General features: G+C 59.5%; 1 protein-coding gene and 1 non-coding gene across 26 annotated transcripts in view; one reads left to right on the forward strand and one right to left on the reverse strand.

The window, feature by feature from the left end:
• Positions 1–25,917, reverse strand: part of FBRSL1 (fibrosin like 1) — a 78,272-nt gene extending 52,355 nt beyond the window's left edge. For 4 of the 25 annotated variants that reach the window (XM_072802044.1, XM_072802039.1, XM_072802038.1 and 1 more), the window contains exons 1-2: positions 25,527–25,912; positions 8,573–8,773 (exon numbers count right to left, since the gene is read on the reverse strand). In XM_072802044.1, coding sequence (XP_072658145.1) covers positions 8,573–8,773; positions 25,527–25,805 — 480 coding nt within the window. In that variant the 5' untranslated portion in view covers positions 25,806–25,912. Of the gene's footprint in view, positions 1–5,300; positions 7,758–8,572; positions 8,774–25,526 lie in introns of those variants that run through there. The other 21 variants (XM_072802060.1, XM_072802036.1, XM_072802032.1 and 18 more) reach the window with 13 other exon arrangements.
• LOC140619851 (U6 spliceosomal RNA) lies at positions 12,127–12,233 on the forward strand. The gene has a single exon (XR_012019656.1). It is a non-coding gene; the product is annotated as a U6 spliceosomal RNA (small nuclear RNA).
• Positions 25,918–26,168: the final 251 nt, after the last annotated feature.

The following is a 26,168-nucleotide window of genomic DNA, read 5'->3' on the forward strand; positions in this document are numbered from 1 at the left end:
GCGGTGAATGCTCCGTGGACAGAGGCAGGACCAGGCGCAGTGAAGGGGGTTCAAGCAATGCAAGTGTTCCCACAGACAGCCCAGTACCAGGAGCAAACTGCTGCTCTCTGACACTGGCCACCCTTCCACTGCCCCCTGCTCCTCCACTGAGACAGAGACGGGTCGATGGGGAGACAATGGATGGGCCGCAGATGGACAGATGTGTAAGATGCACAACACATCGAGGGATGCTAGTGAGACACATGGCTAGCAGGCTCTGGGAGACACAAGCTGTGGGCCCTATCTGTGCACAGGTGTGGTCCCCCTTGCTAGAGGGACAAGATGAGCAACCACATCCAGCGCCCAGAACTATTAGAGTGGGCACAGAGGTGCGTGCCACTGGAGATGGAGTGGGGTCCCCTGGGCTCCATCTGGCCTCCGTCACTTTTTGGCTTGGCCCTGGAGCCTGCTTGATCACCGTCCCCATCTTTCTGAAAGACTAATGACCTGATCAAGCCACCCAGAACCTCCTCGTGCCTGCAGAAGCCTCCTGCTCATCAGCTGCCCATGTGGGCAGCTGGCCCACTGACCAACCACGGATGCCAGCCCACCACCACCAAGAGTTCTTAAAAGCATCCATCAGTTCATGCCCTGCACTGGTTACCACCCCCGGCGGTATGCCTCTGCAGGAGAGTGCCCTCCTAAGTGCCAGGCCTGCCAGAAGAGGCTCCCTGAGCCCCGATCTACAGCAGCCCCTTTTCCCTTTGGACACTGGCCTGCTGGCCACTCAAAATCCCTCCACCTGTTCCAAGCTGTCTTCCCCACTGGAACTCCTCCTCTCTGAAGGTAGGGATTGTCTTCTGTCCTGTTCCTGCTGCATCCCAGGGCCCAGACAGGGGCCAGGTGGGGCCAGGTAGGGTGGGTCCTGCCACTCTGGGCAACCCATCTCTCCTCTACCCTCTCAACAGAGCCTGTGTTCAAGCCCTCCAGGCTGTCCAGAGCCCAACTCTCAGTTCCCATGAGCACCACAGCTGGCATGGGAGCTCTGGGCTTGCAGCAGTCCCACCCCAGCACCTGCGGGCCAGCCTATGGCTCCTGAAGCTGCCCTGGGAAGGAACCTGAGAAGGCCTGGCAAGGGGGCTCAAGAGACGGCTCTGTGAGAGAGAACTGGGGCGGCACCACAGTGACAGCAGCAAAGACAAATCCAGAGCACCAGGCACCGGCAGATGGACTTGCGTTTGTCTTGTGTGCGTGCATGTGCACGAGATGTGTAGCATGGGTGACCCCCCACCTGATGGATGACGAAGCAGGCCAGAAAGGTGGAGGGGTGGAGCACGAGAAGGGTGGCAGGCAGGAGGTGAGCCCCGGCTGCAGAGCTGCACCACAGCGTGCGTGGATGCCACGGCTGGGGGGCCGCAGCAATCCTGGAAGCCCCATGCGCCACACGGAGCTGCAAACCTGGTGTGAGAATGAGTCAGGGTGGGGACAGCTATTTGCACAAGTAGGAGCCAGCCGTTCACACCAGCTCAGGACCTGCCACTGTTCTGAGATGAGTTCAATTAATGCTCTACTCCCAATGCCGCTGGGGGAGGAGCAATGTAACCTGGCCTAACCCCACCACACAGAAGGGAAAACCCAGTACTGAGGGGCAGAGTCCACTGCCCAAGGCCACATAGCGAGCCTCAGGGCACCTAGAGCTGACGTTGGCCAAGGTGGAGCATCCGGAACTCTGCCATGACCCCCACCTGCCTCCCCTAGCATCTGCCTCAGCCCGGCTGCGGGTCATGTGACCTGGTCGTTAAGTGAAGGCAGGTGCACAGGGTGTGAGGGCCCTGGGGCAGGGAAACCCCGGAGGGTGGATGGTGCAGAAGCTGAAGCTCGAGGATCATCAGTCAGCCAGAAGTAAGAGTCAAGGCAGGAGAGGGACACAGGTCACCAGGAATGAGAGGGCAGAGAGAACCTTCCAGAACACTTTGGGCAAGGGGTGGACATGGTCAAATGGGCTCCAAAGAGGAACCTCACTACCTGCAGATGGCAGAGAGACAGGGCCCAGGAGGCCAGGGGCTGCCTTCCAGGGAAGGGTCAAGGTTGAGGACACAGGCTACAGGAATGGAGCTGCCCAGGTGTGGACCCTGGCTCACCCAGCACCCTGGCAGTCTCAAGCTGCTGAACTGCTGCTTCTGGGTTCTCCTCGTCATCCTCGTCTGAAACGTGGTGGTAACCTCGCCTGCTACTTCCTGGGTGTGGCCAGCCATGTTGGAGGCGATGCTGGGGCTAACCCTGGGGCCTGGGCAGCTAGAGCTCAGCTCCTCCTGTCAGGCACTGCGCGACCATCGTGCCCAGCGGGGTGCGGAGCTATCCGCATCATGGAGCTAATGTCCTCAACAGACACAGTCCCACGCTGATGACCTGCTGCGTCATGGTCTGCAGGGTCAGGCTGTACTTTCCTGGCGGCCTGCGCACCTCCCCTCAGCGCATTCGGGCACCTGCAGCGCAGCCTCAGCTCTGCGGTCAGACTCTGGTCACTGGGGATCCTCATTCTTCACCCATCCAGCTGGGGCCCTGTGTCGTTGGTGCTTTCAAAGAACTGGCTTTGCCAGTGTTCTCTCCTGTTTTCTGGTTGATTAATTTCCACTCTTCTCTGTCATCCCTTTCTCTAGACCCACCCTCTCCAGCTCTGGGCAGTCACTGGCCTCATGCCTGTCCCCTCCCCCAGCACACACACCAGAGTGTCACTGAGTGCGGACAAAGAATTTTTATGGCCGTTTCCTTTGAGTTATTTTCTAATGCAATCATTTGGAAAGACATTCACAAGGTGGAAGCCAAGGACTGGCCATGTGTGGCAAGGACGGAGCAGCAAGGGGCGGTTATCTGTGTCCAGCCCCACCCCCTGGGCAGAGGCCCGCTCTCCCCATCTCCTGGGCCTGTTCACACTCAGCTACAGGCCCTGTGGCATCTGAGTGGATACCCAGCCTACAGCGACATGGGGAACTTTTGGGCTGATGCACTCAGCCTGGCAGCCTGGTGGCAGGGATCAGAAGCAAGGGCTGGCAGAGCGTGTGAGGAGACTCATGGAGACAGGTCACTGTGGGCTTTACCCAGGCTGCACCACCCTCCACACCCCATAGAATCGGAGCCACGTGGGAACGGAGCATGTGGATGGGCTGGTCTGAACGGAGGAGGGCTAGATACATACCGCTTTCCAAAGCTTGCCAGAAAGGGGAAATGTCCCACTGACTTCCATACTGACTATTGAAATGATACAACTTTGGACACAGAAAGTTAGATATTGTCTCTTGAATTTCAACGTGGCTGCAAGAGGGGTTACCACCATGTGGTTCTCACCATAACCCATCACACGGCACATCACACCAAGCTCCATCTATAGGTTCAGACATGCCTTTTAACAGGATCCTGGGGCCCCTCTAGGGGCCCCTCAAGTCTGGGCACCCCAACCCCAGCACTAGGGCAGGGTTCTTGCTGAATTCCCCCAGACAAGTGGGGGGTTGGACATGGGCAGCACCTTCCTTAAATGCCCCTAGTTTCGGCAAATGGTGTGCATGTGGGGTGGTGACTGCGGCCTGTGGCCAGTCCACCTGGCTGGCCCGTTCCCCAGCCCAGCTGAGCAACGGTGTAGGTGGAGGCGTGCCAGCCCCTCTAACACACTCCATGGTGATGGAGCCACTTTGTGTGTCTGCTAGAGCAGAGCCCCACGGGGCAGGGCTGGTCCACACCGGTCAGGATGCCTCTTCAGTGCCTGGAGCAGTACCCAGTGATGGAGGTGCTGGCAGGATCCTCGGTCAGCGAGCTTGGGGCAGTCCAGGGGCTCCTCCGCCCTGGGCATTCCATGTGAGGGGGCAGGACGTGTCAGAACGGCGCTGGCATTCCACCTGAGCTTGGAGCCTGCCACTTCCTGACCCCTCACTTGGCACACTCGGCCAGAAGGCAGGAGAGCCCCTGGACTGCCCAAGCCCTGACGTGTACATGCAGACAAGCTCCTCCCAGGAACCGGACCGCATCCTGGCTGAGTGCCAGACCTCCCCACCTTCTGTGGGCGCACCCTGAGGGCTCTCCTTCCCCCCTCCTCCCTGTGAACCACCACACCCCTTGCTTCTCACCCATCTACCAGCAATCAGGCATGGTCTCCTCAGGGCCCCATCTGCAGACAGGGAGGTAGAGGCAGGGGACTTATGTAGGGTGGGCTACAGGGCTTGGAGGGAGACCCGAGCAGAGTGCTGCACCCAGCTCCCATCTCTATCCAGGGGCCTCCCTAAGACCCACAGCACCCTAAGGACTCATCCTGCCCCCATTCTCCCCACGACAGGGCGGGCCACAACCCCCACCTCTAGCCTTGGGACCACATAAGCTGTCAGGGCCCAAACCCCTCCCCGCAGGCCACACATGGCCATTCAGCTGTGTTCTTTGGCTAGTGAGGTGGTTCCTAATGTTAGAATGAGCCACCATTTCAAAATCTCCAGATCCATAGAAAACCAGCTGCTCTCAGAAACAGAGACCATACAGGACCCTGCTCTCCTGTCAGCAATAAGGGTGGCTATGCCCCGCCCCCAGACATGGCACACGTGGTCTAGTCCCCCATAGCAAGTGGGTGCCTCTCCAGCATGCACCCCCTCAGGGTCCAGTCACTTTGAACCCAGGGCCAGCCGTGACCCCAGGGGGCCCCTCTGGGTTCAAATGGTTCCGCAAGTATGCAGGCGACAAAGGGGTGGGGGTGGTGACCAAGGGTACCACCGGGCTCACTCATGGTGGGGCCATTCCGCCTGGGGAAGCAGTGGGCCTTGACAGGGGGCTGCGGTCTTCCACCTTTTCCTGCTGACCAGCGCCCTGTCTATTCTGTTTCCTCCACTCAGGTCCTTATGTGCAGAAGGGCCTGGAAAGGCAGTGGTTGCACCAGTTCCACCCACCAGGCTCGCCCATGGGACCAAGAAGGCAAAGATTCTAATACTACTATCCTCAGATCAGGAGGGTTCTGGGAAGGAAAGAGGGGACAGTGGGGGACCAGGAGTCTGTGACAAATGTGCAGCATGCAGTGACCCCTTCCTGAGCAGGAGCTCCGAGGGACATGGCAGGACATGAGGGCTTGCCAAGACAGTTGGATGACTATGGCGAGTGCGTACCCCCCGAACGCACACCACATAGCATGGTGAGCTGTGTCCAGGCCACACACCCCTCCTTGGGCACCCCTTCCCTAGGCTGCCTTCCTGCCACACAGGAGGAACACAGTGAACAGGAGGCAAATCCAGATACGCACAAAACCACTTGTCACAATAAATCATTTCACATATGACACACACTCGCTGCGCTGTCGTAAAAATAATGGCACGGCACTTTTTATTTTCTTTAATCAGAAAAATAAGCCCCACATTTCTGGGAGACCCTGGGTTAGGACCAGATGCCTGCAGGCCCTACTCTGGGCATTGTGCAGCAGGGAAGCCCCCACACCCAGCCAGTGGGGACCCTGGAGGGCCAGCAACCTCATGAGCAAATGGGGTTGGTAAGGGGAGCCTCCAAGGCCTCCAAGAATGGGATCAGCACTGGAGCAGCTGTTGCAGCCCAGTGAGACCAGGCACACAAACAGCTGCTGAAGCCCTGCCAGGGCCTCCACCAGGTGGCTGGTGCTGCTCTCTAGAAAGGGCTGCAACCTCCTCCCCCAGAGACCCTCAAATTCTGGAGGGTCAGAGCTGAGCACCAGTGTGGGACTGCCCTGAGCCTGGGATCTGGGGTGAGGGATGGGTGGAGGGCAGAAAAACCCTGTAGTGTGAGGTCTGTTCCACAGGGAACCTCCTGGGGGGCAGGGGCAACAGCTGAAAGCCCCACGGGCTGAGTGGAGCCCAGGAGGAGACATTCCAAGAACGGCCCCAGCCCTCCTGGTCCAGAGCTTGGGGCACAGCCCTCCTTGTCACTAGCAGCTCCTACTCGGCCACAGACAGCCCTGAGCGCCCCTTGCGTCTGTCCCCTCCCTGCATTCACAGAACCCTGGAGGTGGACGCGCGACGTCACCCTTTGCCAGAGGGAGGTGAGCGGGACCCCGTGGCCAGGCTCCAGTTGACCCTCATTCTGCCTAGGGGCATGGAATGCACACAGGCCAGACAGATTCAGGCCCAGGGAGGGCAAGGCCTGCGGCTGGCAGCCCCCACATGCGCACACACATCCGCACACACTTGCAGGGATGCACACCCATGTAGGCGTGCACAAGAGCTCTCACGTACTTCTGAGGCACACAGACACAGAGGGATCCTCCAGTGTGCGCCCGGGCCCCTGGGGTAGCCGTGGTCACTCTCCTAGGAGGGTGCACATACAAAGCGGCGGGCACAATGGGGACAGGCATGGCAGGGAGCTGGGAGGATGCTGGGGAGGTCCTCTCCTCTCTTCCTGATGCAGATGGGCCTCAGCCTGGTGGCAGCCCTGCAGGGGCTGCCTCTGCCAAGCCTCAGTTGCCAACCACAAACAGCCTGGACTGTCTGCAGAAGGCCTCCGGCCAGTGAGTCTGGTAATACATGTGCCTGCACAGCCACCCAGAGTAGTCTAGGAAGTGGGTGTCAGGCTCCGGGACTGACGGATGGGGCCTGGCGGGCCACTGCAGGGGTGGAGGATCGAGTCCGTCGTGACCTCAGCGGCCTGCAGGGCCGGCCCAGGGCCAGAAGTGATAGCTGTGGTTCATGGGCCCGAACCAGGTCCAGCAGTGACCGCCGTGGCTGGCTTGGGGGCCCCAGGAGGGGCCGGCGGGGTGGGCCTGGCCGGCCCAGGAGCGACGGGCGCTCAGGGATGGGGAGCAAAGGCTGGGGTTTGCAGGACTGGCTAGGGCCCAGGAGGGACTTCAGGGGCTGGCAGGGCTGCTCTGGGCCAAGGAGCAGCCGCTTTTGTTGGCACGGCTGTCCAGGGCCCAGGAGGGAAGGTTTTGGGGGGCCAGGGTGCTCTGGGGCTTCAACTAATTGCTGGGGCTGACTGAGGCCCAGCAGGGACCCCCTGGGGCGGCTAGGCTGACCCAGGAGGGACCTCCGGGGCTGGTATGAGGCTAGGGGCACCCTCCTGGGACAGCAGCATTGGCCTGAAAGTGAGCTGGCAGGCCGGCGGCGTGGACGCAGCAAGAGGAGTGACTGTGGGGGTCGGCACCGCTGTCCTGAGGCTGCCCTGCTGGGCTGGCCACGGACACAGGGGGCCACCCATGACCGCACGGGCCAGCAGCGGTGCCAGAGGGCCAGCAGGGAGCGCAGGGGCCGGCAGAGGTGGCAGGGGGCCAGCAGGGAGCGCAGGGGCCGGCAGCGCTGCCAGGGAGCCAGCAGAGAGCGCAGGGGTCGGCAGCGGTGCCACGGGGTCAGCAGGGAACGCAGGGGCCGGCAGCGCTGCCATGGGGCCAGCAGGGAGCGCAGGCGCCGAGAGCGCTGCCTAGGGCCTAGGAGCGCCCAACGTGGCCGGCAAGGCTGAGCCAGGAGTGGCCGCTGTGGCCGGCAGTGCTGATCTGGGGCTGGAAGCAGCTGCTGTGGCCGGCAGGGCTGGCCCGGGCCCAGGAGTGACCGCCGGGGCTGGCGGGGCTGACCCGGGCCCAGAAGTGACCGCTGGGGCCAATGGCCCTGACCCGGGAGTGGCCGCTGGGGCTGGCAGGGCTGCCCAGGGTCCGGGAGAGCCCGACGGGGCTGGCAGCGCTGACACGGGGCTGGGAGTGACCCCTGGGGCTGGCTGGGCTGGAGCTGCTGCTGGCGCTGGGCCGGGCCGTTCGGGTCCCAGTTGGCTGGGAGCGGCCCCCCTTCTGGGGAGCACACCTGCATGGAAGAAAGAGCACGTGTCCACCTGGGCAGGTGTGCCTGCAGACCCCCCAACCAGCCCAGGCCCCTGAGACATGCTGCCCCCTCACCAGCAGCCCAATCCCCACAGGAGTTGACTGTAGAGTGTGAAATGCCAAGAAAAACCCCTCTCTGAAAAGAAGGCGCAAACCATGAGTCCCTGAGAAGGAAAGCAGCGGCACCTGGGAGAGAGCCACCCCCCTCCCCCCGCCCACCTCCAGGGCTCTGGTGACAGCAAGGACAACCCTCCCACCAAGGGCCCAGCTGGGGGCCGCTGTGGAGGGAGGCCCCTGGGTAGGGCTGCTCCCTGCACCTGGACCCCTGACCACGAGTCACGTGATCCCCCCACATGCTGTATCCTACAGAAGTGTAGCAGATGGAGAACACCCAATGCTGAACCTGGCCCCACACATTACAGACACGCTGGACACTCCGTGGTCGGCGGAGCCTGACAGACGCAATGGGGAGACGGGGCCAGCCTATCAGCGGGTGCACCCTCCTGCCCCAAGTACATTTTCCCCACCAAATCCCTGGGCTCTCAGCTGGCCTCTCTGGCTGTGCGACCCCCCAGGGGACAGTCTCCTATCTGCTTGGGACCTGGGCTCACGGCGAGCAGCTGCCTTGGGCCCTAGTCCACATGTACCTCAATCCCTACGCCCAACAACAATGGAGCACGTTGCCAGGCGGGCCCAGATGCCGATGGTGGTGTCCAGGTGCTGGGGTGGCCCCAAGGGCACCCAGGGGAGAGGGCACAGAGCCTACAGTTCTGAGTGGGGGCAGGGCCCAGTGCTCACCTGCTTGGTGGGCTGCAGTGGAACCTTCTTCTTTCCCCGGTCGCAGGCAGGCTCCAGGTCCTGCTCGGGGCTGCCAATCTCCAGGGGATGCCCGTTCTCACTTGGTTCTGCAGATGGGCAGTTTTCTGCCTCGCGGGGCTTCTTAGCAAGGCGACGTTCCCATTTCTCCTTGCGCTCCTGTGGCTTCAGGGCCATGTCCTTCTGTGAGTGAGGAAAGACAAAGCTGGTTAACTGGCAGTGACGCTTGACCCCCTTGTGTTAACCCACCAGTGACACCACATAGACCATGTTGTGCCCTGAGGGTGGGTCCCTGGGCATGTGTCGGCACCTACCTAGAGGTGCCAAGCCCTTGAGTAAGCAGTCAGGCTGGGGCTCACACCTCAGGAAGATGGGCAGATGGGTCAGGTGAATATAAGTGAGCCTGTCAGGACTAGAGGGCTGAGAGAGTAATGTGGAAACAAAACTGGACCAGGGGCTATGTTTCCCAAGGGGTCCCAATCGGTCGGGGGGCGGGGGGGGGGGGGAGCTGATCCGTGACCCAAACTGGAGCAGGTGCTGAGACCAACAGCTGTGCTGGCCTTCCTAGGGGTACCCCTTGGGTTCCTGAGCTGAGGGCCACTGCCATAGCAGCTGACTACTATCCCCTGGTCTAGAGCCACCCATGAGTTGATCTGCCCAACTTCATGCAGCCGGGCATCCTGACACCATGGAGGCCTATCTGGGAAACCAGTCCCTGACTCAGCCAGCTGTGCAGAACTTCAGGGACACTAGACCCCTTCCCTAGAATGGGGACCTGTGCCCATTTTGATCATAGCTGCACCTGGTCCCAAAGCAGGGAGTGACACCCAGGGGGTATTTACTGAGCACCTACTGCTGTGCTAATGCCAACAATAGTGTGTGTGGGGGGGTCTCTCATGCCCTGTGGGGTCCCCACACCATGGTGCACAGCTCCTACTGTGTAGAGGTGGTCCTGCCAGTGAGCCCAGAGCCCAGGAGAGACTGGCATTTACTGGTAGTGAGCAGGTGCAATGCCACCCACCAGCCTCCTATTTGGGTCCATGGAGTAGGGTGGGAGATACCGTCTCCACTGAGCTGCTGAAGAGGGAAGGAACCAGCTGCAAGAGGCCCAGAAGATTCTGAAAGTATTCACCCAAGAGGAAGGGGAGGAGGGCCTGAAAAGGTGATGCCCATGGCTGAGATGCTCCCTGGTTCCCACAGGAAGTACTTCCTGAGAAACTGAGGGGGATGTGCCAATGCAGCCAGCCCTGACCACGGCAGCCTCTCCCAGGGCTGGCCTCTGTTCTCAGGTGAGCACCTGGCCCCAGCCAAGCCTCAGAGGCCTCAGTCTACGTGGGCAGGTGACAGAAAGAACCAACGCCCCAGCCTTTTGTGGTCCCCTGCCCCGGCGATGGAGACGGTGACACGCTGTGCTTGCCCGGGTAGGGTCCTCCAATCTAGCACCAGGCAGCCACAGCAAGTTGCCCCCCACCACACACACACAGCTCCTCCTGATGGGTGAGAGGCGCCCACAGTCCCCAGAACTGATGAGGTGCACCAACGTGGCTGGCCAGGCTAGAGCTGCCCTTCTAGCATGGACGTCGCATGACTGCCCTGCTGTGACCCCACAGCCTGGTTGGGAGCAACCATGCATAGCCATGGCTGCATCTGCAGGTGGCAGACTTCTCTCTTAGGGTGGAACACTCCTGAGGGGCCTGCGCCCAAGTCACACAGACTGAAGACAGCCCCAGCAGGGCCTCCCACCTGTCAGGACACTAAGGGGCTGGATATGCATCCTCCTGCACGAAGAGGGGTTCACCCTGCATCCCTACCCCTACCCAGGGCTCACAGAGGGACAACGGAAAGGGAGAGGAGAGCTGGGCTGCAGAGGCACCTGTCCTGGGACATCGGCAAGGTTGGGAGCTGTCCCTTTCTTAAGCTGTTCCCAGGCCACACAGCTCTGCCCAAAGCTCCACAGGCTTTGGCCAGGGTAGCAAGTGGATCCTCACTCTTCAGACATGGGACAGACCCTTTCCCACGCTCACCTTCTGGAATATCAGACCCCAGGGACACCCACGGGCTGCTAGCATTTATGCAGCCCCTCCTGAAGTCCCAGTCAAATGCCCTCATGCCTCTCTGAACCTCTCAGAGCCCCAGCTCATCTCAGCCCAAAGGGGCCGCTCCCCATACACCCTGACGATGGAGCCCCTACTCACCATAAGAGCTCCCAGCTCCTGCCCTCTCTATGGCTATCGGTCTGATCGCAGACTCTGGGGGTCTCCCTGCCTCTGCATACACAAGGCTGGCAGGAAACACTAACTATGCCAGCTCAGCTCCAGGCACCAGTGAGCAGCCCAGAGGGGAGCTGGCTCAAATGGACAGCAGGGCAGCCCACGCAAGGAAGCTGAAGGGAAGGGGCCACGTCAGAGCTGCTTAGGGAGGGCTCCTGGGCAGGGCCTGGGACACCCCTCTCCCCAGAGGACCAGCAAGTGCAATCACCCTGAGGTGGCGAGGAGCTCTATGCTCCCTCTTGTGCCTGCCTCCCTGGCTCCACTGGTCAGCATATAGCCACAGGGTTCCCTGGGGAAGAAAACTGAGGCAGTCCCTCCAGGGACAAGAAAGTCTCGAGACTGTAGCTCATTCTCCACGTGTGGGCACTTAATACTTGCTGACTCCTGGTGCCCCCACGACACATGGGCACCATACCCCCTTAGTCTGTCACTCTTAACTCATGGCTTTCAGGCCTCCTGTCCAGGGCAAATCTTGCTGCTACCAGCCAGTTCCCTCCCACACAGGCCATAGGAACAATGAGGCCCCACAGTCCTCGCCTTTTCAACCTGGACGCTGACACCCAGCCGCAGGCTGCCAGAACCTCAGCACCAAGGTTCCCGCCTGGCCCCAGTCCCCCATTGTGGTACAGAGGGTGGGCCCGGCAGGCTGTGGTCAGAGACCTGCAGAGAAAAACCAGAGCAATGTGCTATAAGGGTGTATCAGCCGGGGCTTCCCAGAGAAGTAGACCAGCAGGATGCGTGTACACGGGGAGCCTCACTAGGAGAAGCTAGCTGCACAACTCTGGAGGCCCAGATGCCCCAACCCCTGCTGTGGGCAACCTAGAGACCCAGGAAGGCCAGGGGTGCAAGCTCTCTTCCCAGGGCCGGAAAAGCCTCCCTCCTAGTTCAACGGGGTAGGTGGGAGGAGCTCTCTCTTCCTTCTGGGAGAGTCTTTTTATTCTATTCAGGCCTTGGCTGGATTGACTAAGGCCAAGAGGAGCCCATCTCATTCAACATACAGATTTAATTTTTTTTTTTATTTATTTATGATAGGCACACAGTGAGAGAGAGAGAGAGAGAGAGAGAGAGAGAGAGGCAGAGACACAGGCAGAGGGAGAAGCAGGCTCCATGCACCGGAAGCCCAACGTGGGATTCGATCCTGGATCCCCAGGATCGCGCCCTGGGCCAAAGGCAGGCGCTAAACCGCTGCGCCACCCAGGGATCCCCAACATACAGATTTAAAAGCTAGCCTCACAGGTACCCAGAACGTTTGATCAAAAGTCTGGGGTGCTCGCTTCGGCAGCACATATACTAAAATTGGAACGATACAGAGAAGATTAGCATGGCCCCTGCGCAAGGATGACACGCAAATTCATGAAGCGTTCCATATTTTTGAATAGCAATGCTTCGATTAAAATTATAAATGAGAAAAAAAAAAAAAGTCTGGGCCCCAGGGGGACACTGACCACACCGGGAGCAGGTATAGACACTACCTGATGTGCATGTGGGTAAGGAAACAGGAGTTTGAGGTGCCCCACCACGCACGGGCATGCACATGCACGATGCTCACGTGTGTGCCCCCACCCCGGCCTCCACAGCCAGTGTCTGCTATAGCTGAACTGTGTGGGCTCCTGGGCCCCACCCCATCCTGGCCCTGACATCAGCTACTCAGCTACCAGGTGTGTCCACACCATGCACCCCCGCCCCCACGGGCCACCTACATCTCCGTCTTGCCACAGAGCCCTGTGGGCCACCTCCTCCTGCATGCCTCCACAACATGCACGTCCTGAGTCACTGTGGGCTGAGCCTCACTTTCACAGAGAGAGCCACTAGTTCGGAGGGAAGGAGCAGGAAGCCCTTCTAGGACCTTTCAATCAGTTAAAATCACAGAAGCAGCTTCTAGCCTGGGGGACAGCCTCTGAACTCCCCTGTCAGAGCCCGGGAGATGAGAACGGGGATGGCCTGCACTGTGCATGATCAGAAGCACAAGCAGATCCGCAGAATGTGTCAACGTTTCATTACTAACTATGAAACCTGTGGGATACTGGCTGGGCTAGGATCTGTCTAACAAGCACTGGTAGTCAAAACAGACAAAACCACGGCGCAGGGATGGCAGGGCAGACATACTGCAAAGCAAGCACAGTGACCTGCCAGCCACAGACCTCGGTGGGGGGCTCCTCCCTCTCAGCCCTGCCTTGGCCCCTCTGTGGGTTCTGGAAGGGCCTCAGGGCAACTCCAGGCCACTTCTCCACACACAACCAGTCACATCTTTCATGCAATGAAAGTATGTAGCACTCAACCACAAATCATTCAATGCATCACATTTTCTGTAAACCTGTTATATTTGTTTAGTTTTTTTTCAACAAACAAAAAACCTAGATTGTTAGAATCCTTAAAATACCAGTGACGAAGCCTGTCTCCTGGCCTAGACTCAGTCCAGCTCAATCTTGGCCCCAGGGCAGGAGCTCCTACACCTGGAAGAGTATGGGAGCTGGGAAGCCATTTGCTCCCAGCCCCGCAAAGGTTGAGCCAGTAGGCCCCGTGCACATGGAGGGACAGCAACACCACAAGACCTCTCCTGGCTCACATGGGCAAGAGGCCTTGTGCACAGGGACCCAGAGGTGGCCACCCCCACCCAGCTACTGCCTGAGAATGACTCCAGGAGTCCCTGGGCTTCACAGAGCAGACCCCTGTACTGTGTACCCAAGAGGCTCTTGGTCACAGGACTCAGCAAATCCTGCCATGGGACATTGCTGGGACATGTCTGGCTGGCCCTTTCCTGGTACACCAGGACTGGGGCTGGACTTCACCTGTTATGCTGACCCCATGTGAGCTTGGGCCAGTTCCAGAGGCTCACCCAAGCTCAGGCACACACTGTCACAGTTCTGCCCCCACTGAGCCAGCAGTGGGAATGCTGGCCCTGAGTCCCAATCACGGCTCTGCCTGCACTGTGGGGCCTCTGGGTAGGGTTCCTTATCTGTAGATGGGGCAGCAGCTATGCCCAGACTGTGGTGAGTGTTCTGGCAAGGCAGAGCCAAGAGCCAGGGCAGGTCTGCAGGCAGACTCTCTGGGCAGAACCCCCAGGGAGGGAGGCCAGGTGAGCGGGGGGCTGGTGTCTGACTCTCAGGATACTCGGTGTGCCTACAGAACTGGAGGACCCACTGAGGCTGCAGCAGTGGTTTGGGGTGAGCCAGGACAAGCTCCAGCAGTCCGGGGCCGGGCTGTATCCTCGAGCTGCTGTCTGCTTGCTGACCCACCAGATGTGGCCAGGCACACCCTAGCACCCCTGCCTACACACAGGGTGGCCCTACAGAGGGGGCATGGCCAAGCGCTGCAGCCCATGACCCTTGAGGCCTGAAGTAGTGCCCCCACAGTGAAGCCCCCAGCACCCCAGTAGCAGCCAGGCCCCTGGATCCTCCACAGACCAAAAGGGGGATCTGACGATGCCATGAAATCAATGATTACGTTTTCCTGTAGCAATTTCATGGGGTTATTTTTAGCATCACCAGTTAAGATCTCTAATGGCACTTCAGTAAACCATGCAGAGATAAAAGTAATTAGAACTGGCAAACCCAGATTCAGATTCTCACTGAGGGCTGAGGCTTCATGGTCTAACATGGATCTGACCTTTCCAGGCTCCCAGATTCTCCAGGCAAAGGCATGGCTACACCCCTCCAGGTGGGTATCCTCTTCACTCCTGGAAGCATGGGGGCCTCTCCCCCAGGACCTGGGCCTGAGCTTCCCAGGTCACATAGAACCTGCCCCTCACTGCCAAGCATGGGCACTTCCTTGGTCGGGTGGAAGGACTGGCCCACCTGACCTTAACTCCCTGTTGCATGGCTGGGGCTGCCTGTCTCCCAGAACCTCTGGGACACAGGAGCCCCCAGCAGACCTTGCAGGCTGATGGTTCTGTCAACAGCTCTCCCTGTTCCAGAAGCTCAGGCCAAATTCCACCCACAGCTCACCTGACAGGCCGTCATCACCCACCTGGAAGCCCTTCTGCACCCATCTGCCCCAGGGCCTTGGCACAGTGGCTCCCGCTACCCTGGTATCTATGTGGCTCACTCTCCTTCACCTGCAAGATTTGACTCAAACTTCACCCCAGCTCACCCCTGAGTAAAACCCAGCCCCATGCTCTACCTACCCTTTGTGCTATGACCTACCAAGCTCCAACCCAGAGGGCAGGGACCACCTCTCCCACCCCAGCTAGGAAGGAGGCAGCTTGTCCACTGCCCACCAGCAACTGGGACACCCCCCCACCCCAGAGTTGACCAACTATCCTCATCTGTCTGGGACCAAGAGGGCTCCCTGGGTGTGGGAAGTGTAGTGCTAACGATGGGGAAGTGACAGAAAAACAGGAGGGGGGGGGGGTCCTGTGAACCACAGCAGCACTTCTGCCCTATCTCGACAACCTCCCCTAGAGTCACAGAGAGCTGAGGACAGGATGGCAGCAGAGTGGGATGAGAGAGCCCATGTCCAGGTGCAACAAAGCCTAGGGTGCCTCTGACACCTGCTGCTGACTGCTGTTCGAGAGTCAGACTGACTCTGAGCTGGCCCTGGAAAGTCCCTGCAGGAAACCTGCACCCAGTGGTCCCTGCCCTGGCCTGAGAGCATATCCAGGTGCCTCCTCCCTGGCCCGTCCCCTCCTAACCTCATACCCACACCAGGTGGACTCCCCATCATCTACTCCTCCCAAACAGCCCACCTGCTGTCCCTCCATGGAAGGTAAGGCATCCTGTCCAAGAGGTTCTTCAACCCACCAGGCTGTGGCTACCCAAAGCTAATGCCACCCTCGAAGACGATCCTCTGAAGGCCTTGCTGACACCTCAGTTGCCCCAGAACCTTCTGGAACCAGCCTTGTGCACCAGGCCCACTCAGTGAGCTCCCCCTCAGCACCCCTGCTCCTGAGTGCCCCCCCTATACTGTGCTCCATGCACTGGAGCATCTGGCAGGACCAGTATGGCTTGAGGGCAGATGGTCAAAGACCCGGGAGTTGGGGAGTCAGTCTAGGACAGCCTCAGTAGAACCACGACACCTTTGTCACACCTGGTGCTCAGCATGCTAGCAGATATCCTCCCCTTCCGTGGCTCTGGAACACTCATTCCTTTACATGTTCCACTCATTCCCACATGCTGAGCGCTTGCTAGGGCAGAAGAGGTCACCTGGAAACACAGGACACCCACCCTATGGTCTGGGATAAGTTAGACAGATGATGACGAACGACAGGTGCTCCAGACAAAGGCACGGAGCCTGAGGCAAAGAGGCAGCCAGGCCCCATTCCAGGCCCCCTGCCCAGGTCTGCAGAGCATGGACACATCCTCCCACGTCCACTGTGACTTCACACTGTGACCCCTATATTGACTACCCAAGCAGCCCTCTAATCCACACTCGACCGGAATCTTGAGGTTCACAACTGCTGTCTCAGCCACTGGGTTTGGAGGTCAGACTCTGTCCAAGCCCCTCCCAGCCCCTCTACGTACAGAGGGCATGCCAGACACTCGCCGGTGACTGCTAGAGCTGGCCTCAGGCTCGCTGCCCTACAAGCTCCCCCTCAGTCTCTGGGACCTGCATGGCTGCTGCTCAGTTATCACACACGGAGGGGACTGCCCAGGGAGGCCAGAAGCCAGGCCCACTGTGGCTGAAGCATCCCCGGCCTGTGTTGTCCTCCGGTGGGGGACTGAGATCCAACCTCAGGGTTAGCTCAGGGAAAAGCACTGGAAAGGGAAGGGGGAGGGAGACATGAGCAGGTGGCAGGCACTTCCAGCTCATCACCCCCACTCCCCAGATGAGGAAAGTAAGGCCCAGAAGAGGCAGAGGCCACGTGGTGAGGAAGAGAAGTGGATCTAACCAGGTGTCTGGCCTAGCCTCCCTCACTTCACTGTCCTCTTCAGCTGGCCAGGAGCAGGGGGAGGCTCAGAAGCATCCTGAGCCTGCTCTGGAAGACGGGGTGGGCACAGCAGTAGGAACGCCTGAGGAAGGAGTGCCCAGGGCCCCAGATGACAGGGTGGGCAGGGCCAGGCCTCATGGAGAACATGAGCTCATTCCATGGGTGACAGACTGGGGCCCCTCACTTTATCCAGGAGACAGGGCTACACGAATCCCTGAGAAAGACCCACTGGAACTACAGGTGGAGCCAGGTACTGAGTGTGAGCCACATAGCAGGTGCAACAGTGTGGCTGAGGATTAGCTAGAGGCTGGCTGGGATCTGAGGACCAGTAGGCGGGGTTGGGGAGAGGGGTCAGAGCAGATCCCGAGGGGCCATGTGGAGGCTCTAGGTCTGACTTTCAGCATCGCTGCACATCACAGTGGGCTGTGGCCTCCGGGTCCTCCTTGTCAAAGGGGTACCAGTGGCGGCCCTTCGATGGGGCAACTCAGGCGCCCCACCCAGATGGCTGCTCTGCACCCTGTAACTACCTGATACCCTGCCCTCTCCAGAGTACCCTCCCGTGTCCGGGGCCCATAGGCACCTGCAGTTGGGTCAGTGTGTGTGTGTGTGGTGCCGGGCCTGCCCCCTGTGTAGAGTCCAGGGAGAGCACCCACCCCAAACAACTGCTCCAGAAGAAGCAGAGCCAGGGATCACTGAAATGCCTCACTAGGCGGAGTCGAAGCTGGACAGCTGGGCATGGAAGGGTGAGGAGAGAGCATGGATATGCCCCGCCAGGCCAGCCTGGCCTCTCTGCCAGGGGATCCCTCCTCTACAGGGACACAGGCATCCCCCAGGCCCCACACAAGTGTAAGTCTTACACACTGTGTAAGACAGGCAGGGGTGGTCTACACATGCTAAGCTGGGTACCAGGGTTCGGAACCAGCTCTACCCTACATGCAGCTTCAAACAGAAGCCCGGTACACAGAGTCCTGGTGAGCTGAATAAGGCTGGTAACTCGTTGGTGAGTTTTCTTTCTTTAGCTACTTGGGCAAACCAGGGCACCAGAACAATCTCCATATGGAGCTGGAAGCAGGTATCATGTTTGCCCAGAGTCCCCAAAGCATTCAATTCCACATGGGATTCAGATTCTGGCTCCCAAGGGAGAGAGTGCCTCGAGTGCCCTTGGGGCCCTAACCTGGTCACCTCCTCAACCTTCTGCAGGCCTCTCAATCCAGATGTCCCACCTAGCCTTGCCATCCTCCTGGGTTAATCCCTGTGGGCACCTCCCAGCACCTGCCCAGCCTACACAGCCTCATGCCGAGCCTTCAATCTCCTTTCTGGCACTCGCCAGTCTAGTTACCAATCTGCATCCTGTCTGGAGCCAACACGGTGGCTGGCACAGGGTCTGGCACATAACTGGCACTCAATAAATGCTCAGTCATCAGTCACTCCCTGTGAGCCACTGGTCACTTCTAAAGGCCTAAAGCGCCCCAATATGTGAGCCTGCCCTGCCCTGGGGCAACCACTGCCTGAGCCCCAGTGGACAAGAAGCAATGAGAAGACATCCTGAGCAATGGTCCAGGTAAGAGGGGGATGCCACAAGCTGCACAAAGGAAGGGTTATCTAACCCAGCATTGGAGAGCGCTGACTGGGTCACGGTGTGGCTGCCCAGGCTTCTGGGAGGGTGCACCTAGGGGCTCTCAGCAAAGGAGCATGGGCAGGTGACCATGAACACAGCTACACTTCCACCTCGGGCAGTCAGCAAAAGCCTGGTGCCTCGGCTTCCCCCCGTTCCCTAACAGGGCTGGCCACAGCCCCCACCCCTGGGAGCTCCATGTACAGCATGTGAACCACAGGAGTCAAGGCCAGGATGATGGTGGCTCCCAGCAGGTGCCATGCCCAGTGGCTGTGCAGCTGTTGTCACTCTGGCTTCCCTGAGAATATGACATGCCCAAGCCCACGGTGGGGGTGGCTTCCAGACTCCAGGGTCCTTCCTCCAGAAGGCAGCTACTGTCCACCTGAACAGAATACAGGCGAACAGAGCCCAAGGCTTCACCCCCTGCCAACTCACAGGTAGCCCTGCTCGGCAGCAACTGTCCCAGACCAGCCTGCTCAGGGCTGGGGCCTAGGGGGTGGGGGTGGAGGGGCACCCTGCTAACTCTACTTCCAGAAGCAGGTCCCATGGACCTCTTACTCATTACCTGCCTCCCCGCCACAAATGGAGCTGACTGGGGTCTCTAACTGGCCACCAGCAAATGAAGCTGGAACACCAGGACCCCAAGTGTGGAGAGGAGCTAACGATTCCTGTGCCATTCAGACTGTTCCAGAGCACAAGAGAACATGCAACAGACACAAGACAATCTCAGACTAATTTTATATAAAAATACAGGGCTAGGGGATCCCTGGGTGGCTCAGCGGTTTAGCGCCTGCCTTCGGTCCAGGGCGTGATCCTGGAGTCCTGGGATCGAGTCCCACATCAGGCTCCTGGTATGGAGCCTGCTTCTCTCTCTGCCTGTGTCTCTGCCCCTCTCTCTGTCTATCATGAATAAATAAATAAGATCTCTTAAAAAAAAAAAAAAAAAAGAATACAGGGCTAAAAACCCAACTAAAATATCCACAAAGCAATCTGACACAAGACTGCCAACATGACCTGGAATTCAGAGACAGCTTGACGTCACCGGGTCCAAAGAAGGATGATAATCATCACATAGGGGTGCGAGTAAGGCCCATTGCTCACTTCTGGTGCCAGTCCAGACACTTTCCAAGAGGGACACCATGTCCACGTGAAAGGTCACATACAGCCGTGCTGAGGCCAGGGGAAGCAGGAGAGGCCCCCTGGAAAGGACGGGGGTAGAGGCGCTGACAGAGGCCACAAAACAAGAAGGGAGATGAGCAGTGACAATGCTATGTTCCTGGCAGACGCCACAGCAGCCAATGGGAAACCTGGAGACTCCACTGGGCAAGTGTCCAAACTGAGAAGGGAACCTGCTTGTGCCTGGGCACCACACTGCAACGACCTATCAGAAGGCAGAGCGACCGAGGTGTGAGGCGGACTAGTGGGCCATCACATGGACCCTCAGCAGGAACAGGCCTGGTGCCGCAGCTCACAGATGACTGTGTCTCCGTGTATCAATGTGAACAGCACACCACCGTAGGCCCCCCAGGCCCAGGTCTGGGAGCTTCTCTCTGGAAACAAGCACGTGTACAAGGAAGTACCAGGTGGGGAGACGTCAGCGAGTAAACCCACACTGCCCAAGTCCTCATGGTGGGGGGGGGGGAACGACACACAGTCATGACAAGGAACAGAGGACAAGCCAAGAGGGGCTGGTGGTAGCCCAGACACGGGGGTGGAAGACTCCCTGCTGGGGAAGGGAGTTATGTGACCAGAGAGTGAGTCCCTGATACTGTGGAAAGAGTCCTATGGGCAGAGGAGAGAGCAGTTAGCAAGGGCCAAAAGTGTGCCCATGTGTATGTCTGAGGATTCTCAGGGTGGAGGGGAGTGGGAGGAGAGGGAGGGGACCTAGATGTAGCTGGAGCTACAGAAGTGAGAGGCTGGGGGGCCTGGAGGGGGCCACTGCAGGCAGGGTTACTAAGCTGCAAGTTTAGAACAGTGACAGGCCCAAGAAGCTAAGGGGGTGGTGGGGACAGGGACCAGTTCTGTGAATTCATGAGCATTTGCTGCCCACTGGGTTGGAGGTATGTATGGGAAGGGACTGTCCTGCAGCAGGCCCTGGACAATGGAGAAAGGGCACGAGGCCCAGGATGGGGTTTCACCATGTGTGACCAAGGGGCCACATGCAGGCCTGTCCTCTGCTCTGTCCAGGCCACAGAGCTGCTGCCCCAGATGGGGTCTAAAGCATAGACATACACAGAGATCTACACATGTGTATGGACACATGTGCACACATACCGGGGGCATGGACCTTATACACACACACACACACACACACACACACACATATGCTGTGCACCTGACACTGTCTAGAATCTCAGAGAGGGCAGGGGGAAGGAGGGCTGTGGCCTGCCACTGGGGTGCCTCCTGGCCCAGACTGGGGAGTATAGCCTCCAGGCCCCTAGTAGAAGGGTAGGAGTGGGGAGACTTGAGGCTGCTACCTCTGCCACCATCAGTCCCACACATCACAGATGCTAGGGCACAGTGTGAGCAAGACAGACAGAGAAACTGAAGCCCAGAAGCCACAAGTACTATGTACATGATCCCCAGCCAAAGAGGAGCAAGGGAGTGGGCTGGGGTGATGGAGCCCAGGAAACAGCCCCTGCTCACCGGCCTAGGGCTTGAGACCCTCACCTGTGCCCTGCAGGGGGTGGAGGGGACAGGGACAACAAGCTGGCCAGCAGACACACAGGGTCACCACCCATTGGGAAGACCATGGCCACCTCCACTGTGCTGTGCCATACTGTGTGAGTGTTCACTGTGGCATTAGCACCGTGACAGGTGTACAGTGACAGACCAGACCCCTCCCAGCCCGTGGTTGCCACAGGCTCTGCAGACTGTCACTGATGTCCACAATGCTCAGAGGGGTAGCCTTTCCCCAGAGGTCAGACAGCTGGCCCAGGGCAGCAAAGGGAAGACCATCCCTTTAGATGCTATAGAGACCACTGTCCCCTCTTCTCAAGCCCCGATTCTTCCCAAAGAGCATCCAGAAGACATGACTGACATTTGGGTGAAGACTCATGAGATTTCTGTCGTCTAGTGCTGTGGTGTGTGGATCCCAGAAGAGAACTCTGCCCCCCACCCCCCGAGCTTGTTTCCTCATCTACTGAGTGGGCATGTGAGGACAGTGCCGTGAGCAGCAGCTGTCAATGTCACCACTGTTCCCACGACACATCTTCCCTCAGGAAGGTGCTGACCCGCACAGCAGGAGCCCAGTCCAGGCTCCTACTTCACTGTTAGCAAACTGCTGCTGCCCAGGCAAGGGGGCAGAGGAGGCTGTGTGATGGCTTTGCTTTCACCGACCTGAGGGGTCCCCCTTGGAGGGAGCAGCCTCCCCCACAGCAGTAGCCCTCAGGGCAATGGGGGAGCAGATCAACTGCTGTGCAGCCTAGGCAGCCTAGGCAGCCTAGCCCTGGGGCCGTCCTCCATGCCATGAAGGCAGGCAAGTGCTCCCACTCTCAAGTCTCAGTCTCCCATCTGGAGTGTAGCAGACAACCTGAAGTAGGTGTTCTGGCTGGTAGGCATGGACACTACTCTGTCCCCATCATGGGAGGGCTGGGCTGGGCACACATACAGCCCCCTGATCAAGGTCCCCACAGGTGGGACCAACAATGCAGGCTCTTGCACATGGACAATGGGGCCACATCCTGAGCCCCCCACACTCCTGGCCCTAGCAACCAGACCTAGCATGATCGCGTGCCCCTTGCTCAGGGGGACACTGAACACCAGCTTGCAGAGAAATCACTACCACTGAGTGCCCTGCATGGGCCCAGGGGGGGAGGGGGAGTTCTGGCCCCCTCCATATGGTCACCTCCCACCAGGACTCGAGTAGCCTCCACCGCCTGCCACAGGGCCCCAGCCCAGCCCCAGCATCTTAAGACTGAGGGAACTCGGTTACTTCCAGCAGAAATGCCCAGCACATGCCCAGACAGCATCAGAAGCTGGGCGGCCCACACAGCATTCACTGGCTGATGTGGTCGTGGGGAGGCCAGGGCAGGTTTCCCAGCACAGCTGGGCACAGCAGCTTGCCTCTAGTTTCAGAAACCTATTGTATGGATTATCAAAGCAACACATACCGGTCATTATAGGAAAAAGAATTAGAAAAAGGAAGTCACCGATGACCATGTCTACAATTTGGGTGTCTTCCTTCTCACTTTTTACTCCTGGATACATGCCTCCTAGACACACATATGGAGGTGGGAAATAACCCTTTCTTTCTAGTAAACATACATGCATAGCATACTCTGGCCAAGGCAGTTACTGAAGGTCAAGGCCAGAACTCAATATTTTTTCAGGATGTATCTTTTCTCTGATATTGATTTTTGAACCAGCTCAAAGCATCTTGCTGTTCTGAAGCAAATTAGCAAAGAATCAAACAGATGCCAAACCAGAAGGGTGGTTTCCACTGGGTACTAGTAGCACACACTCTCTCAAGAGGTAGGCACTACATGAGCATGGAGGGGAAAGACTGGTACACAGGCATACAGACACCCCTGAGGGGGAAGTGCTGGGAGGCGCACAGTAGGCCTGCTGGGCTCACCAGGCTCTTGCCTGCAAAGCAGATCTCCCAGGGGACCCAGGGGCTAGCACAATCTGACCTATGGCCTAATGGGTCCCTCTGCCATTAGGAAGGATCAGGAGGACCCTGTCAGAGGACCTCAATTCTGCCCTGGCCTGCCCCTTAAGGGCCTTCCCATTACCTCTGGAGACAGACGTGTCACAGGAAAGACAGCCCCTGTCGTCCAACCCCCCCCCCCCCCCCCCCCCGCCAAATCACAGAACCTCTGTCCCACTGCCACCTGCTCACTGTTCCCACTCTGTTGAACAGTTAGAAAGCTGATGGGAGGACCAGGGCTCTGATGTGCAACCCCTGCCCGGCCCATGGGACATACCCCCAACTCAGATGCTGAGCGCTAGCTGTCCAACCCAAAACTCCATGGAGATAACTCCATCCCAGGGCCTTGTACACACTGGGAGCCCGGCCAGACCTGGAAGCCCTCTCCTCCATCAACACCACCACTGTCACATGCATGTGTCCACAGCACCGCACAGAGGTGGCCTGGGATCCTCTTAGTCACCCAAGGAAGGGACTCGTCTTCCCTTAGGAGAAAACACAGGGAGGTGCACAGGGAGGTGCTGGAAGAGTGGGGTCAGGGGCCTGCCTGGGGCATGGGGGACGGGGCAGGCTGCATCCTCAGGACAAAGGTAAGGAGGACTCTTGCACAGTGGCACTCTTCAAACCTTCTGAGCAGGTCGACACCTGACACTGGTTGTTTATGCCCTGGGGGATGGCAGCAGTTTACATCCCTGTGCCATGGCAGCCCTGGCAGAGCTGATACTGGGAAGGCTGGGGCCTTGACATTCATGGCACTGGGCCTCAGTATCCCCATCTGTACAGTGGAGTTTGAGGACAACCAGAGTCAGAACAGTGCCTGATCGGGTACATGTTCACTGCATGCTGGCACTCAATGTCCTAATGAATTATCTGAACTCTGGGGAAAACCATTATACTTCAGCAAAAAACGAGTCAACCAATCTAGAAGTTATGACTGGTAAAGAAGTCCCGTACTTTCCCGGGCAGGTCAATCCCTCCCTGGCTCAGTAGTGCAGAAAAAGGTGCATGGTGACTTGGCTGTGTGAACACCAGGCAGAGAGCAGACTCAGTCGCACTATGATCTGATGGGGCTGCTGGGAGCCTGCAGAAGACCCGAGCCCAAGACTGCCCTCTTGAGTGTCCCCGATGCCAGAGGAGTCCACCGAAGCTGCTGCAGCACATGCGTTCTACAGCTTACTTCAGCAGGAGTGCAGTGACTTCTGGCACAGCCTTCCCCAACAGTAGTTTCTCCTCCCACTTGTTCACTCCACAAACATGTATGGGGCATGGGGACAGAGCACACAAGACAGAGCACACAAGACAGACATGGTGCCTGCTCTCTTCCAGCTTACAAGTTTTGCTGGGGAGAGAGCCAAAAGAGAGTGTAAATCACTAGATGGCTTCAGGGAGAGTGGTCACTGACAGAAACGAAAGCAGGAGATGAGTGGGTGCGGGTCCTGCTTCAGGTCACTGAGGAGGGCCTGAGTAACATCTGTGCTGAGACACGAAGGTTCCAAACAACCTTGGCAGAGAGGACAGCAGGTCCAGAGAGCCCGAGGCAGCAGAACATCAAGAGGCGAACATGGTGACACAAGAGGATGTGCAGGGTGCAGGGCAGGTACACAGGTGGAAGGTGGCTGGAGGAACCAGTCTCAGAAGCTGCAGTGCAGAACTTATCCACACCTTCCCATGCCCCAAGTGTCTCAGCTGGGGAGCCCTTGGACTGGAAGCCAACTAGGCCCCCAAGTGTACACACAGAAGACCGGGCTGCGGTGGAGGGCTGGGTGGTGGCTAAGTGCCCCACTTCTATGCATCTACCTGTCCCTGGGCCACCAGCACCTAACCCTGCTCTCCACAGGCCTGGCACACCTTCAGGAGAGGGTGCACAGTGGGGACCTGCACGTAGGCACTTCCCCATCCCCAGAGCTTGGCCTCTAACCAGGGATTCCAAGCCTCCAGCCCCCAAGCCCCAGGAAAAGGAAGGGGGGCTGTTAACCGAGCAATCTCTGGGACCCCCAAACCCAGCAGATGGTGGCTGCCTGGGTAAGTGATGCAGGGGACCCCGGAGCGGGGTGTGCTGGCTGGCGCCAGCAGGACTATGGGGTCTGGCCAGCGTTTCTACACAGTTCTGGGGGACAGAGGCGCCCCACCCATCCAACTTGCCAAATCTGAGCGTCAGTACCCACTTCCTTGTCCACTCACCTGGGTTCATGCAAGAGGGGCAGTGTTTGCTCAGCAAACACTACCTGGGATAACTCAGCCAGACAAACGCTACGTTCTGCCTCCTTATCAGGCAGCCAGGGAAGCAGTGGTCAGGAGGGGGCTCTGACTGTCCCCCCGGCACCCACCCCGGTCTACACGGACACCTCAAGAGGCGGAACAAGAACCCCCGAGGATCCACTCCATCCCCGCCCTTACCGTGGCCAGCAGCGCTACCCACCGAGCACGTCCGGGCCGAACACGGAGAAACAGCTGAAAGCGGCGCGGGTGCCCACGGACGGCGCCGTCTGGAGACCTCCCCCCGCCGGCAGCCCCGCGGCGGCCGCCCCACCTACCTCCAGGGCCTCGAGCGTGCTGAAGCTGGCGATGGCGAAGCCGTCGATGACCTCCTCCTCCTGCGAGCTGGACTCGCGGCGGCGGCGGCGCGGGGGGCGCGCGGCGGCGGCGCGAGGTGGGGGCGCGCGGGGCAGCCCCGCGTTCTCCTTGCCGGGCCCGGGCTCGGCCTCGTCGCCCGACGACGCGCTCTGCTCACGGCCATCGCGGGCGGCCTCCCGGCGCCGGCCGCGGTCCCTCTGCGCGCGCGAGCGCCGGCTCTGGCGGACCTTGGCCTCCATGGTGCGCAGTGACCTTGCAGCCGCGCCGTCGGGCTCCCGCGCTCCCGCTGCCCCTGCCGCTGCGCTACGCGGCACCGCCGGGCTCGTTGCGAGCCGCGCGGGCTCCGGCCCCGGGCGGCGGCGAGCGGCGGGCCGGGCCGGGCATGCCGCGCGGGCTCCCTCAGCCCTGGGCCCGGTGCGGCCTGGGAGCCCCGACGCGGGCGGCCGCGCGCATCGGCGGGGCGGCCTGCGCTCAGCGGCCCTCGGCCGCGCTCCCAGGGGCGCGCCTCATGCGCTGCGGGCGGCGGCGGCGGCGGCGGCGGCGGCGGCGGCGGCGGCGGCGGCGGCGGGCGGGGCCCGGGCTGAGGCGCCGTGGCCCGGAGG

This window comes from Canis lupus, chromosome 27 (assembly GCF_048164855.1).
Source record: "Canis lupus baileyi chromosome 27, mCanLup2.hap1, whole genome shotgun sequence".
Classification (NCBI taxonomy): domain Eukaryota; kingdom Metazoa; phylum Chordata; class Mammalia; order Carnivora; family Canidae; genus Canis; species Canis lupus.